At 43.5% G+C, this 16,175-nt stretch overlaps 1 protein-coding gene across 14 annotated transcripts in view; it reads right to left on the bottom strand.

The window, feature by feature from the left end:
* Window positions 1-16,175, bottom strand: part of stxbp5l (syntaxin binding protein 5L) — a 233,983-nt gene that overhangs the window by 75,847 nt on the left and 141,961 nt on the right. For all 14 annotated transcript variants that reach the window (XM_014163997.2, XM_014164001.2, XM_045704487.1 and 11 more), the window contains exons 5-6: window positions 15,080-15,214; window positions 787-850 (exon numbers count right to left, since the gene is read on the bottom strand). In XM_014163997.2, coding sequence (XP_014019472.1) covers window positions 787-850; window positions 15,080-15,214 — 199 coding nt within the window. The remainder of the gene's footprint in view (window positions 1-786; window positions 851-15,079; window positions 15,215-16,175) is intronic.

Genomic DNA, 16,175 nt, shown 5'->3' with positions numbered 1-16,175 from the left:
TGTAGGATGACAATGTCTGTATTTCCAATTTCTTTGGTGATGTCCAGGTTCCTGCTCTTTAGGCCAAAGGCAGATGACCTCAGGCCTTGGATATTCTAGGATGAGATAGTGAAGGCTTTGTGTTCCATAAAGTCTCCAATGTTGTTGTGCGTGTGGTTTGGCTCTCTCTCTCTGTATTTTCCCTCGTATTTCTCTCTCTCTCCTTCCCTCTCTCTCTCGCTAAAGTGTTGTTATTTTCCTGACAGCATCTTAGACTTTTTTCACGCCAACAGCCCACGCACATCGAGTGCCAGCAGGTCTTGCATGGCAAATCGATTCCCCCTAATGCCTCCGCGCCCCCGGCAACCCGCCCCGACAACCCCGACCATCATCTTAGCAGGCGCGACCGCTTCATGACCCAAACCCCTCTACGTTGCTCACACACACACACACACACACACACACACACACACACACACACACACACACACACACACACACACACACACACACACACACACACACACACACACACACACACACACACACACACACACACACACACACACACACACGCCGTCCCCACTGTGAGACGATGACAAGGAGGACAGCCAGTACCAGAGGGCACGCAATGACCCAAATGCTAGCTGTGATGCTGAGAGCGTTACCAACTTGTTCGGGAGCCATTTTGGGTCATAGTCCTGTATTTAAAAGAACAAGTCTAACAACATGTGTACCAGAGTTCCTGCTAGAGGAGAGAAAGAGGAGGCAAGCAGTTTTTGATGTATTATTGTTCCGCCTACTCACCTTGCCTTCATCCTTCGGGCTGTCACTCAGATGAACCACGGGCCCTGGATGTGCTTTAGTTGCTCTGTGAACAAGAGGAGGAGAGAGAAAAGGTTTATCAGGTTATGAGCATGAGTGCAGATGTTTCAGAGTGATAGTCAAGGGAGTGTGTGACTGGCTGCCATCCAGTTAACCTGAATCTATTTTCTGTATCTGCTGTACCAAATAGATAGACGCTCCAGACCACAGAGCACCAGCAGAATGTCATAGTGACCAGTGGCCTTCAGCACCCAGCACCAGAATCAACCAGACGTTCACTATTAGACATCACCACACAATGCACAAGCCCTGCGATAGACTAGAGTCCTGTCCAGGGGGTGTACTCGAACATGAATCTGCCTCACGCTACAGACACAGGAGATAGGCTCCTACTCTTATGAGCCGTTCCGGCTCGCACAAGCCAAGGCCAGTGCAGGGCTACTTACTTACTTACTTATACAATGCACAGTGGCAGTTGACTGTGCCAGCATACTCCAGTTAAAATGTTTATGTCCTCCTGAACCCTGATCTTTTGTTTCTTGGCAACAACAGTGCCCTGGATGGTAGTCATTCCTGAGCAGAAGGTAATGACATCTCTGGCATGGTTTAAGATCATTTATTTTACCAGGCAGGTTGATGAATTCATATTTACAATGAAGGCCTGGAAATCGCTTGACAGCATATCGCCTGCAGCCTGGTCAGTGTCTCTTTGAATAGAATAGAATAGAATAAAGACGATAAATCACACTGTTAGGTTCATGGTTGTACTCTCTTGTCTGACAAATTATTGGTTCATAAATCACGGTCTAGGTGAAGGAAAGTGAGATTGAAACGCGCTTTCACCACGTTGATATTGCAAAGTAAAGGTTGTGTTGAATTGACTTGAGAGAAAGAAGGGACTCGGAGTCCTTACAGCTTTACAGGGTATGAACTGCGTAGAGTTGCTTCATTGGCTACTCAGGGTTCAGCGTCTGGAGCAGCAACATTTCATTAAAACAGTGCAATGGAAACACTTCACACAACAGCCAGACAGACAGAGAGAGACCTGGACTGGCCTGACCCTGGCTATCACCACGCTGCGCTAGCCTAGGCAGAATCACAGCCTTACAGCTGCCGACTTCAGACAAAGAGAGGCAGGCAAACCCAATCAGAGGAGACTGGCCACAAATTACCACCGCTGTCGGGAAACACACAGACACCTTGTGCTCTGGCAGGTCCCGGGGAGCCATGGCAACGCTAGAACCCAGTGGGTTTGTTGTTGTCGGCTGGTGAGCTCATCTATTATAAGCCATTACAAAAACACATGTTCTCAATTCATTACAAAGACATTAGTTTGTGTTATTTCTGCTGATTCTTTTAGGCTTCACATCTCTATACCCCTTTTACATTTTTATGAAATTGCACTTCCTCAGCCTTCTTCGCTTTTAAATACTCTTTGCTATTGGTTGTTGTTTGTTTGATTTCACCATATAGGTATTGTGTTGCTGCAAAATGAATTGCCTCATTGAGGAAATTAAAGTTTTCTGAACCTGAATTGGTTCATTATAATCCTTGAAAGAGGTTCTGCGGGAGTACAGCAGACTGAGTCTCAAAGGAAACACCCAGGTTCTCTCTCTAGAGATCATTTCCAACAGTTTTAACACCCTTAGATTTGTCTGTGTTGGGTTTGGCACTCATGGTAAAAACGTGGCTCCCCTGAGGGAGAGGTCACCACACCAATCTGTCCGTCCGAGTGTCCTCCTTTTCGCTGACACACACACACACACACACACACACACACACACACACACACACACACACACACACACACACACACACACACACACACACACGCTGCAAGCCTTTGTAGAAGCTTCACAGGGCCGGCAGGTTTAGGTTGGCTTTCCTTGGTCGGCATGGTAACGGCGGGATGGGATGACGAGGAGCTACCAGCAGGGGAAATATCTACATCCTGGTGAGAAGATTCCACCCCGTCTGAAAAGGGCCTCGACCGTCTACGCTGAGACATTCATTATTCAACCAATACCCAGAATTCTCTTGTGTCAACGTGCACATACACAATGGGAGAATCTCAATTACATACTCCTCTCTCCTCGCCTCCTTCTCAAACCCCTTTTGGAGGAGAAGGTCAGATGGGAGGGACTTTTAGGTTTCTCATTCAATGGGCATTGAGAAGGAGGCGAGGAGATAGAAGACGCAAGGAGTATGCGATTGAGATTCCCTAAGAGAATATCCAACCATGAGAGCTCAGGTGAAATGACCGTTTTTTTTATTTTTTATGCTTGTTTTTCAGATGAGCACGCTTTGTCTGGCAATGAAAAGGAAAAGATAATGAAAATCATTATTTCTTCAGGGCTCACAAAGGATTAGGGTATTTTCTGTTCCTCATCCTGCTGAGGGTGTGAATCATTTCTTTAGAGCAGGATTAGAAATGTATTGCTCCTGAAAGACACCAGACAAAAGAGACAATTATAAAATGCTGTAGGTTGCATTAGTCATTTTCCCTCTCTTTGTGGTATGTGTGTGAGTGGGGGTGGGCATGTTCTGTGATGAGAAAATTAAAAGGCTGATGTGACACACCTCAAGTGGATAGGGCATGATGACAGAGTGCAGAAAAGTACAGAATGAAAAACCTGCGCAAGGTACAGTACCAGTCAAACGTTTGGACACACCTAATCATTCAAGGGTTTTTCGTCATTTTTACTATTTTCAACATTTTATAATAATATAAAAGACATCAAAACTATGAAATAACAATAACGAATGGAATCATGTAGTAGCCCCCCAAAAAAGTGTTAAACAAATCAAAATCAATTTTATATTTGAGATTCTTCAAAGTAGCCACCCTTTGCCTTGATGACATCTTCGCACCAATAAGAAGAAGAGACTTGCTTGGGCCAAGAAACATGAGCAATTGACATTAGACCGGTGGAAATCTGTCCTTTGGTCTGATGAGTCCAAATTTGCGATATTTGGTTCCAACCGCCGTGTCTTTGTGAGACACATAGTAAGTGAACGGATGATCTCTGCATGTGTGGTTCCCACCGTGAAGCATGGAGGAGGTGTGATGGTGCTTTGCTGGTGACACTGTCATTGATTTATTTAGAATTCAAGGCTCACTTACTCAGCATGGCTACCACAGCATTCTGCAGCGATGTGCCATCGCATCTGGTTTGTCCTTAGTGGGACTATCATCTGTTTTTCAACAGGACAATGACCCAACACACCTCCAGGCTGTGTAAGGGCTATTTAACCAAGAAGGAGAGTGATCGAGTTTTGCATCAGATGACCTGGCCTCCACAATCACCTGACCTCAACCCAATTGAGATGGTTTGGGATGAGTTGGACCGCAGAGTGAAGGAAAAGCAGCCAACAAGTGCTCAGCATATGTGGGAACTCCTCCAAGATCATTGGAAAGGTATTCCAGGTGAAGCTGGTTGAGAGAATGCCAAGAGTGTGCAAAGCTGTCATCAAGGCAAAGAGTGGCTTCTTTGAAGTATGCAAAATATAATATATATTTTGATTTGTTTAACACTTTTTTGGTTACTACATGATTACATATGTGTTATTTCATAGTGTTGATGTCTTAACTATTATTCTACAATGTAGAAAATAGTAAAAATAAAGAAACCACCCTTGAATAAATAGGTGTGTCCAAACGTTTGACTGGTACTGTGCCTTTTTATTTATTTTGCTCCTTTGCACCCCAGTATTTCTACTTTGCACATTCATCCACTGCAAATCTACCATTCCAGTGTTTTACTTGCTATATTGTATTTACTTCGCCACCATGGCCTATTTATTGCCTTTACCTCCCTTATCTCACCACATTTGCTTACATTGTATATAGACTTATTTTTCTACTGTATTATTGACTATGTTTGTTTTACTCCATGTGTAACTCTGTGTTGTTGTATGTGTCGAACTGCTTTGCTTTATCTTGGCCAGGTCGCAGTTGTAAATGAGAACTTGTTCTCAACTTGCCTACCTGGTTAAATAAAGGTGAAATAAAATAAGTAAATAAAATCTCTATTCACCGGATGGCCTATAGTATTATAGCTGATGAGGATAGATGGTAAGTTGCCTTAACATCAACATGAAAAGTGGAGGAAACAGAGCTGGGTGAACGAGGCTCAGGGCTTTGGGACTAGGCGCTCCTGTGTCAATATTTGCTGGCCCTGCAGTAACGACAGTCCTCGATCTGTCAACGCAGAAGGGGAGAATCTCAATTGCATACTCCTTGGCTCCTCTCTCCTCGCTTCCTTCTCAAAGCCCATTGGAGGAGAAGGTCAGAAGGGAACGGCCTCTGGATTTCTGATCCAATGGGTTTTGAGAAGGAGGTTAGGAGAGAGGACGCGAGGTGTATGCAATTGAGATTCTCCCAAGGACTCTCTCCTCTTTATCTCTCTCTCTGGAGAAAAGCCTGGTTGGTGGTGACAAACTAATTTCCCAACAGCCTCTGGTCTCCCAGCCAGCCAGCCAGCCAGCCAAGTTGAGTAGAATCATGGCTAGTCACACTCCCTCTGCTAAAGCTGTCATTGCCCCACTCTCTCTCTCTCTCTCGCTCTCACACACACACACACACACACACACACACACAGAGAGAAAGGCGTCGCTTCTGTTGTGTGCAAGTATTTTTTATGTGTATCTCTGCACAGCGACTTCAACAGACAAGATACCTAAACGTTTTTTTATTTGCTGCGGTAACCATGTGTTCTTCTCCACTCATTTCCTGTTAGGTGTCAGCCTTTACTCCTCTTGTGCCTCACTAGATTGACTAGTGAAAAGACTGACATGCAAGAGGACGTGGAGGGAGGAGAAGGAGGTGGGAAGAAGAGGGGGAGAGGAAACGTAGCATGTGTCTCTTGTTATCAGACGTGTGCCTGGGTTCCGCCCCTCAGGGATTTCTGTCTCAATTTAGGCTACTGCCAAAACCGGCAGGCGTTAACCAGTGAGATTGCATTAGACTGATAAACTCAGGCCTAATTAGAAAATAATGGGCTCATTAAGGAAATATACAAGCCATTACTGCAGTCATTCAAAGGTATAGGAAATCAGAGACTGAATCCTCGCACAAGGAGCTATATACAGAAGAGTAAACGTTCTGAAATAACAATCTGACATCAATATGACTCATATTTGAATAGCTGATCGGTCTTTTTATCTTTTCCTCACACCAAAGCGTCTTTGCCAAGTCTTTTTCTTTTTGTGTTCCTTTCTCATACAACACGTTGGACATTTTTGTCTTGTGAAATACAATGAGGAGTCAGGTTGGAGCCCCTGTGTCTTCCTAATGAAGCTCTGTTCCCATCAGGCTTCCCGCTTTCTTCTTTGATTTGAGGCTGTGCTTTTCTTTCCCTGGTTTTATTACACAGACACTACATCTAAAGCCTCGTAGGAAAAGACCCAGACTAGAGCATTATGGGTAGTAGGGGGTTCTGGCCCCATCCTGGGAGCTGTGAATAAAGGACAGCAGGCACTTACTTTAAATTGACACTTATTTGGGGGGGGGATAATAGTTGTGAGTGATTGATTGCTTCCAAGGAGCCAGAATGAATTGGGTCTATTGTCTTTGGAACCCATTGGGGGATTCAGACAGCATGCTAGTGTGATGTTTATGTGTCCGATACATCCTCTTCCTGCCAGCATTGCAGCTCTATCGAGATTAATGCAGTGTACTTGCCGTGTCTCCCACTTCTGATAATGGAAAAGCAAATTCATTTTGGATCACAAGTGCCTCACTGCTCAGTCAATACTCAGGAGGGAGGGGAGATACACACATCATGTAATGAGTGTTTTGGTACGGGCTTACACTCTTTTAGGAAAAGAGTCCTACTCAGAAAAGCTCCACTTGAAATAAGTTATGTGTGTCTTAGCGCGTGTGTGTGTGTTGAGCTGAAAATCTGTATAATAACTTATCCTCCACCTCAATTTAAAAAGGTCCAATGCAGTTGTTTTAATCTTAATGTTAAATCATTTCTGTTTCACCTGTCCTTGTGATTGTCTCCACCCCCCTCCAGGTGTCGCCCATCTTCTCCATTATCCCCTGTGTATTTATACCTGTGTTCTCTGTTTGTCCGTTGCCAGTTCGTCTTGTTTGTCAAGTCAACCACCGTTTTTCAGCTCCTGCTTTTCCCCAGTCTCTCTTTTTCTTGCCCCCCTGGTTTTGACCCTTACCTGTCCCGTCTCTGAGCCCACCAGCCCGACTACTGTGCCTGTCCTGAGCCTGCCTGCCATCCTGTATCTTTGCCCCTATACTCTGGATTCTCGACCCCTGCCTGCCTTGACTTGTCGTTGCCTGCCCGTTGCTAAAATAAACAGTGTTAATTCGATAGTCTGCATCTGGGTCTTACCTTGATCCCTGATACATTTCTCTGTAACAATTAATATTAAGTACCTTACTGTGATTATTTTCAATTAAAATGGTCAAAAAGAAACAAAAATGGCTTCTTAGCAAAGAGTAATTTCTCAAGCAACAATTTTGCTAGGACTGTCTGGGAGTGGTCTGAGTCAGGAGGGGAAAAGCGAAAACTTGCTCTTATTGGAAAGTTTTGGGATTCTCTTTCTTATTGGTCGATTAACTAATTTATCACCTGATGATGTCACCAGCTAGGCCAAAACTCCCTCCTACCAAAACAGATTGAGATTTCAGGTTCTTTTCAAACAGCTCCTACACCTCATAGTGTGGAAATATATTTTAAAAAACACAGGGGTTCGCATTTTTGACTGCACTGGGCCTTTAAGCCTGAAAGTGCATATGGTAAAAGTCATGAAAATAAACATTGGGGATATGGGTTTTGCTGTTCCAATTTAATACTTGTGCAAAGTTTTATTTAGTTCCACTATACGCATATGGAAACACACACACACACACACACACACACACGTTAACACACGCACACACACACACACACACCTCCGTCCTCCTCGAGCATGACTGAGAGGGAAAAAACAAACCTCATTCCTTCCCCTCTGCAGTTCATTTCCATTAGAGGCATGCTTGATGCTTTCCCTGTGAAGGAGCACAGTGTGCGTGTGTGCGTGCGTGTGTGGGTGCGTGCGTGGGTGTGTGTGTGTGTGTGTGTGTGTGTGTGTGTGTGTGTGTGTGTGTGTGTGTGTGTGTGTGAGACTCATCTTCATATATACTGAGTGGAAAGCAGTTCAGCACAGTCAGAAAATACAGGCTTCATTGGCTCTGTTTAAACACGCTGATGAGGACCAAACATTATTGTTCAACTTTTATTGAGCTACTCTTTAAAACCCACTTAACGCATGTTAAAAGTAGTCGTAGTTATTGCATGAGCACCATCTAACACTGGCATGGTGTAGTGAGCAAAGTTAGTTTGCCAAACCTTCAGCTAGGGTTAGTTGACAAATGAGTTGACGTGGCAGTGTAAGAGGTTTCAGGATAGAACAAGGGCTAGTGTTGGGCCAGTAACCGAAAGGTCACTGGTTCAAATCTCGAGCTTACTAGGTGTTGAGCAAGGCACTCAACCCTAGTCACTCTGGATGAGACTGTCTGTTAAATGACTCAAAGGTCAAATGAATGATACCAACGTCAACAACTGCTGACGACCATGTAAGGGATAATCAACGAGGGGCTACGCGCTCTCTGGAAAATAATGCACGATGTGAAAGGTATGTGTCACAACGCACAGTGGAGTGGCGCCAACCTTCTGTAGAGTTGCATTATTTTCAGAGAACGCATGAAGCCCCGTGTCGGTTATCTCTCTTATACCACGGCTATAATTTACCACATTTGCAGCTAGAAATGTGTTATTTTGCCAATATAACTGTGTTCAACGTCAACTGAAGTAGCTAGCAAGTTTACTAGATAGCTGTTGTAGTTGCATCGGTAACTAAACAGACATGCTAGCTTAGCTAACCAAACCATCAGTCCTCCTAAATATTAGCTTGCTATTTTGAAAATCGAATATTGAACAATGCCAATAATGTTTTCAATTAGATTTTTGATTTCAAAGGCAGCCAAACATATGAATGTTTGACAACACTGTTGGTTATTGCCATGTATTACAGAGAAATAATGCACACTAGAAATGAGCCAATCAGAAACTAGTACTCAACAATGTTGCGGTATAATATATGATCATATTTAACATACATTCCAATTAAGCAGGAGGATTCGGATATATGTTTGGTTAGCTCCCACCCAGTGGTAGACTCCTGAGCCTGCCATTGGAGCGACTGACAGACGGCCCACCCGTTGAAATCCAGTCTGCTTACTTTGGCTAACACTGTCAAGTCAAGGCACAAAGCCGCCTCGGTGGATGGGACTAGAGGGAAGCGTGATTGACACTACAGTGGAGGGCATGTCAGACTAACACCCGAGGGACAAAGCATAGGTGAATGTAGCCTACAGAACTGACTTCCTGTGTGTGACAGGGAAGAGACTCATTGCACTAGGAAGGCTCTGTCTGGACATGTCACTTATGATAATACATTTAGAAGATGCTTTTATCTAAAGCGACTTACAGTCATGTGTGCATACATTTTATGTAAGTATGGCCCCAGCGGGAAACAAACCCATGACCCTTGGCATTGCAAGTGTCCCGCTATACTGACTGAGCCATACAGAATCACTTGTGTACTTAGGCAATAAGTGTCACATTTGTCGTCTGGAAAGGACCAAAACGCAGCGGGTTGTATACTCATCTTCTTTTAATAGGCGAAAGAAGGAAAACCAAACAAACACGTATACAAAAATAACAACAATGATGAACGACGAAGGCATAGACAGGCATAGACAGCTAAACAAGAAACAACCTCCCACAAATCACAAACACAAACTAATATATAGGACTCTCAATCAAAGGCAACTAGACAACCCCTGCCTTCAATTGAGAGTCCACACCCCAATTAACTACACATAGAAACAGACTAACTAGAAAGAACATAGAAATAGACTAACACATAGCAGTGACCAAAAAACCCGGAAATAATAAATCAAACACCCCACTACATAAACCATCACCCTGAAACACAAACAAATACCCTCTGCCACGTCCTGACCAAACTACAATAGCAAATAATCTTATTACTGGTCAGGACGTGACAGTACCCCCCCAAAGGTGCAGACCCCGGATGCACCTCATAAAAAAATAAATAAAAAAAAACAACAACAAAAGAAAATTCCCCCTATACTAAAGGGAGGGAAGGGAGGGTGGCTGCCGTCAACGACGGCACCTGTGCTACACCCCCCCCTCCCCAACCCACCTATACCGGAGGTGGCTTTGGCTCCGGCCTACTGTCCTCCAGAATGCAGAACTTGATCAGTTTCGGGCCGTAGGCAGACTCCCCTCGTTCCGGATCATCGGCAGACCTCTTCCGTTCCATGCTGAAGGCAGACTCATTCGTTATACAGTTAATCATATTTAGTTCCAAATCGTCAGGCTTACTCAGTTCCGGGTTGCTGCTAGACTCCCTTGGTTCCGGGTCATCGGCAGACTCACCCGGTTCTGGGTCGCAGACAGACCCCTTTGGTTCCGGGTCGCAGGCAGACCCCCTCGGTTCCGGGTCGCAGGCAGTCTCCCTCGGTTCCGGACTAGACACTGTTGCCGGATACTCTGGACTGCACACTGGTGCCGGATACTCTGGACTGCACACTGGTGCCGGATACTCTGGACTGCACACTGGTGCTGGATACTCTGGACTGCACACTGGTGCCGGATACTCTGGACCGCACACTGTTGCCGGATACTCTGGACTGCACACTATTGCCGAACTCTTGAGGCTGGGCTGACGCACTGGAAGCCTGATGCGTGGTGCTGGTACTGGAGGTATCAGCCTGGGAACACGCACCTCAGGGCTAGTGCGGGGAGCGGGAACAGGCCGAGTCGGACTGGGCTGACGCACTGGAAGCCCGATGCGTGGTGCTGGTACTGGAGGTATCAGCCTGGGAACACGCACCTCAGGGCTAGTGCGGGGAGCGGGAACAGGCCGAGTCGGACTGGGTTGACGCACTGGACCGTAGAGGTGGTTTCAAGCGCAGAACTGGCATCGCTTTTACTGGCTGGATGCCCACTACCCCCTGGCAAATGCGGGGCGCTGGTATAGCGTGTACCGGCCTAAAAATACTTGGCCTCGCCACAGTACCCATTACCCCGAAGCACGAGACCTGTTCATTCACTGGTTGAATGGACAGATGATATAGTCCGGATACAAATCTGGTTGTTTTTGATCACGTTGCTACAGACGCAACCTGGTCTTCAATTCTTTCTGAATAGTTACTATGCAAAAGGACTGGTCCTCAGTTCTAAACAAAATCTGCTGTGCAGGCTGAATAACGTTCTTTTCACTTGCTAGATAGCTAACCCAGTTAGATAGCTAACCCAGTCTACATTTTCGTTTGCTTTAGCTTTTTTCTATTGTCATTTGGATATGCCTATGATCATGACGTTGATACAGTACGTGATTTTGACTGTCTCGTCTCATCTGGGCACCGTTCACTCTATGTATGGTACTACAGAGATCGAAGTAAAAACGTGACACATTGCTTCCGAGGTAGAACAGGCAAGGCTTATATTAACCCCGAGGTACCAAACTAAATGCTAGGCTTATATTAACCCCGCTGTACCAAACTAAATGCTAGGCTTATATTAACCCCCGTTGTACCAAACTAAATGCTAGGCTTATATTAACCCCCGTTGTACCAAACTAAATGCTAGGCTTATATTAACCCCGCTTTACCAAACTAAATGCTAGGCTTATATTAACCCCGCTGTACCAAACTAAATGCTAAGCTTATATTAACCCCGCTGTACCAAACTAAATGCTAGACTTATATTAACCCCGAAATACCAAACTAAATGCTAGGCTTATATTAACCCCGAGGTACCAAACTAAATGCTAGGCTTATATTAACCCCGCTGTACCAAACTAAATGCTAGGCTTATATTAACCCCCGAGGTACCAAACTAAATGCAAGGCTTATATTAACCCCGAGGTACCAAACTAAATGCTAGGCTTACATGAACCCCCGTTGTACCAAACTAAATGCTAGGCTTATATTAACGCCCACTGTACCAAACTAAATGCTAGGCTTATATTAACCCCGCTGTACCAAAGAAAATGCTAGGCTTATATTAACCCCGAGGTACCAAACTAAATGCTAGGCTTATATTAACCCCCATTGTACCAAACTAAATGCTAGGCTTATATTAACCACCACTGTACCAAACTAAATACCAGGCTGGAAACAAGGGGAAATAATGTGTGAGTTGAGATAAATACAAGAAATGATTGGGACAGTAACATGAACATGATATTCTGATGGAGACTCAGTGATCATTTTCAGAGGGAACTGTTAGCAGGCATAGATGTGTCTAATGGCCAAAATAGCACAGCTTGGAATGCTGCTCATCCAATCAGCATTCAGGGTCCAAACACTACCGGTTTTATAAATGATTGTTACACTGTATGACTGTTCCTTCTGGTCAGCATACCAGGTGCTGCTTATGACGATAGCTTCCACCAGAGCCATGTACAGTTGAAGTCGGAAGTTTACATAAACTTAGGTTGGAGTCATTAAAACTTGTTTTTCAACCACTCCACACATTTCTTGTTAACAAACTACAGTTTTGGCAAGTTGTTTAGGACATCTACTTTGCGCATGACACAAGTAATTTTTCCAACAGTTGTTTACAGACAGATTATTTCACAGTATCACAATTCCAGTGAGTCAGAAGTTTACATACACTAAGTTGACTATGCCTTTAAACAGTTTGGAAAATTCCAGAAAAGACCAGCCAACACCTCAGAAGATAATTGTAGACCTCCACATGTCTGGTTCATCCTTGGGAGCAAATTCCAAATGCCTGAAGGAACAGCGTTCATCTGTACAAACAATAGTACTGTCATAAGCTTCGTCTTCTGATGAGGAGAAATCAATATCGAACCAATACGCAGCGTGTTAAGTGTCCATACTTATATTTTTATTCAAACGTGAACACTAAACAAAACAAGAACGACAGTCCTGTAATGTACTACGACTATACAAAGAAACAACCACCCACAAACACAAGAGAAAATAAACCCATATAAATATGGCCTCCAATTAGAAGCAACGACAACCAGCTGCTTTTAAATGGCGGCCGTTCCCAAAACTAACATAGAAATAGAACAACTAGAAATACGAACATAGAAATACAAAACATAGAACAATACCCCCCAAAAAACGACAACACAAAACAAACACACCCCTGCCACGTCCTGACCAAACTACAATAACAAATAACCCCTTTTACTGGTCAGGACGTGACAAGTACGCAAGTATAAACACCATGGGACCACGCAGTCATCATCCTGCTCAGGAAGGAGACGTGTTCTGTCTCCTAGAGATGAACGTACTTCAGTGCGAAAATTGCAGATCAATCCCAGAACAACAGCAAAGGACCTTGTGAAGATGCTGGAGGAAACAGGTACAAAAGTATCTATATCCACAGTAAAACGAGTCCTATATCGACATAACCTGAAAGGCCACTGAGCAAGGAAGAAGCCACTGCTCCAAAATCACCATAAAAAAAGCCAGACTGTTGCAACTGCACATGGGGACAAAGATCATACTTTTTGGAGAAATGTCCTCTGGTCTGATGAAACAAAAATAGAACTGTTTGTGACCATCGTTGTGTTTGGAGGAAAAAGGGAACGCTTGCAAGCCGAAGAACACCATCCCAACCGTGAAGTACGAGGGTGGCAGCATCATGTTGTGGGGGTGCTTTGCTGCAGGAGGGACTGGTGCACTTCACAAAATAGATGACCATGAGGAATTAAAATTATGTGGATATATTGAAGTAACATCTCAAGACATCAGTAGAAAGTTACAGCTTGGTCGCAAATGGGTCTTACAAATGAATAATGTCCCCAAGCATACTTCCAAAGTTGTGGCAAAATGGCTTAAGGACAACAAAGTCAAGGTATTGGAGTGGCCATCACAAAGCCCTGACCTCAATCCTATAGAAAATTCATGGGCAGAGCTGAAAAAGCATGTACGAGCAAGGAGGCCTACAAACCTGACTCAGTTACACCAGCTCGGTCAGGAGGAATGGGCCACAATTCAACCAACATATTGTGGGAAGCTTGTGGAAGGCTACCCGCAACGTTTGACCCAAGATAAACAATTTAAAGGTAATGCTACCAAATACTAATTGAGTGTATGTGAACTTCTGACCCCCTGGGAATGTGATGAAAGAAATAAAAGATGAAATAAATCATTCTACTATTATTCTGACATTTCACATTCTTAAAATAAAGTGGTGATCCTAACTGACCTAAGAGAGAGAATTTTTACTAGGATTAAATGTCAGGAATTGTGAAAAACTGAGTTTAAATGTATTTGGCTAAGGTGTACGTAAACTTCCGACTTCAACTGTATTTAGAGAGTTACTTGGGACATTGAGGTTTCTGCATTATGATGCATTTACACTACAAAATTATATGGCAGCCATGTTAGCACCCCCATTAACATTACACAGGGAATATTCAAACAATGCTATGTAACTGAATTTCTGGTATCAGAACCATTTTCAACATTCGAAAAGTTGGCCCAACTCTGTAAATATAGGTCTATGGCTTCAACTAACTGAATACCAGGCCTTCTGTGGCCCAAATTGCCTGGCTAGTCACTGTCATGTCACGTCCTGACCATAGAAAGCTTTTATTTTCTATGGTAGAGTAGGTCAGGGCGTGACAGGGTTTTTTTCTAGTTGTTATTTTCTATGTGGGGTTCTAATTTAGTTTTTCTATGTTTAGGTGATTGGTGTGATTCCCAATTAGAGGCAGCTGGTAATCGTTGTCTCTAATTGGGGATCATACTTAAGTAGCTTGTTTTTCACTGGGGGGTTATGGGATATTGCTTATGTATAGTTGTATTATAGTCACGGTTTGTCTATTCTTTATTTGTTTTGTATTTGCATTACGTTTCACATTATAATAAATTATGTGGAACGCTACTCACGCTGCGCCTTGGTCCGATAATTTTTATGACGAACGTGACATGTCATTATCATCATCATCATCATGATCATTATATTATCATCCACCCAACAAGAGCATTGTCACTGCCGTGAACTCAGTAGAAAATAGAATAGAACATTTTCATCATTATGGTCATCATCATTACAACAATCCTCATAATATTATCACCCACACAACAAGAACTTCATAACAGCTCTCAACTCAACGTCATCCTACAGTAGTCGTCATCATTAGGTTATCATTGATTATTGAACATTTGTGTATGTTAGATGATTCAACTCACAATTCTATGGCCTTGTTCCACATGATGACGTATCCAGACAGAACGAAGGACTCGATGTTGACGATGTGTGTATTGCCACGCTCTGTGCCCACGTACAGCCATTTACTCTGGAAGGGGAGGTGGCAAAAAGTGATCCTGAGGAGGAAAAATAAACAACAGTGTTAAAATACGATAACATTTGATACAATGTTTTGGATTTGGTAGGGATTATGTTGTGTTTTCAGTTAAAATTGTTAAAAAAAATTAAGAAAAATTGCTTCTTAGCAAAGAGCATTTTCTCAAGGAAAAATGTTGCTAGGACTGTCTGGGACTGGTCTGAGTGGGGTGGTGAAAACTGAAAACTAGCTGTTATTGACAAAGAGGTTTGGAACTCTCTTTTTTATTGGCCTATTAACTAATTGATGTCACCAGGCAGCCCAAAACTCCATCCCACCTAAACAAGCTCAAATTTCCGGCTCTTATATCCCTTTCATACTAAGATGTTTTTTCACCAACTTAACAATATCGTCAAACTTTTTTTGCCTTTTCTTCATATCTGAAAGGTATTGCCAGTATGAAAGCATACATGTTTATTTCCTCCAAACAACCTACCACGCGGTAAGCGGTACTGGAGCGCCAAGTCTAGGTCCAAGAGGCTTCTAAACAGCTTTTACCCCAAGCCATAAGACTCCTGAACATCTAATCAAATGGCTACCCAGACTATTTGCATTGCCCCCCCCCACCCTTTTTTTACACCTCTGCTACTCTCTGTTGTTATCATCTATGCATAGTCACTTTAATAACTCTACCTACATGTACATATTACATCAACTAACCAGTGCCCGACGACCCCCCCTGTATATAGTCTCGCTATTGTTATTTTACTGCTGCGCTTTAATTACTTGTTACTTTTATTTCTTATTCTTATCTGTATTTTTTTAAACTGCATTGTTGGTTAGGGGCTCGTAAGTAAGCATTTCACTGTAAGGTTGTATTCGGCGCATGTGACAAATAACATTTTATTTGATCATTTATGTAAAGTTATGCCTACGGCTTAGTATGAATCGTGCTGAGTCGGCATTGGCACGTACTACGCTATTAAACTCTTGCTGGTTGC

The sequence above is a fragment of the Salmo salar genome, chromosome ssa21 (assembly GCF_905237065.1).
Source record: "Salmo salar chromosome ssa21, Ssal_v3.1, whole genome shotgun sequence".
Classification (NCBI taxonomy): domain Eukaryota; kingdom Metazoa; phylum Chordata; class Actinopteri; order Salmoniformes; family Salmonidae; genus Salmo; species Salmo salar.
Note: the sequence above shows the minus strand (reverse complement) of the source record. Positions and strands in the feature narration are given on the sequence as shown.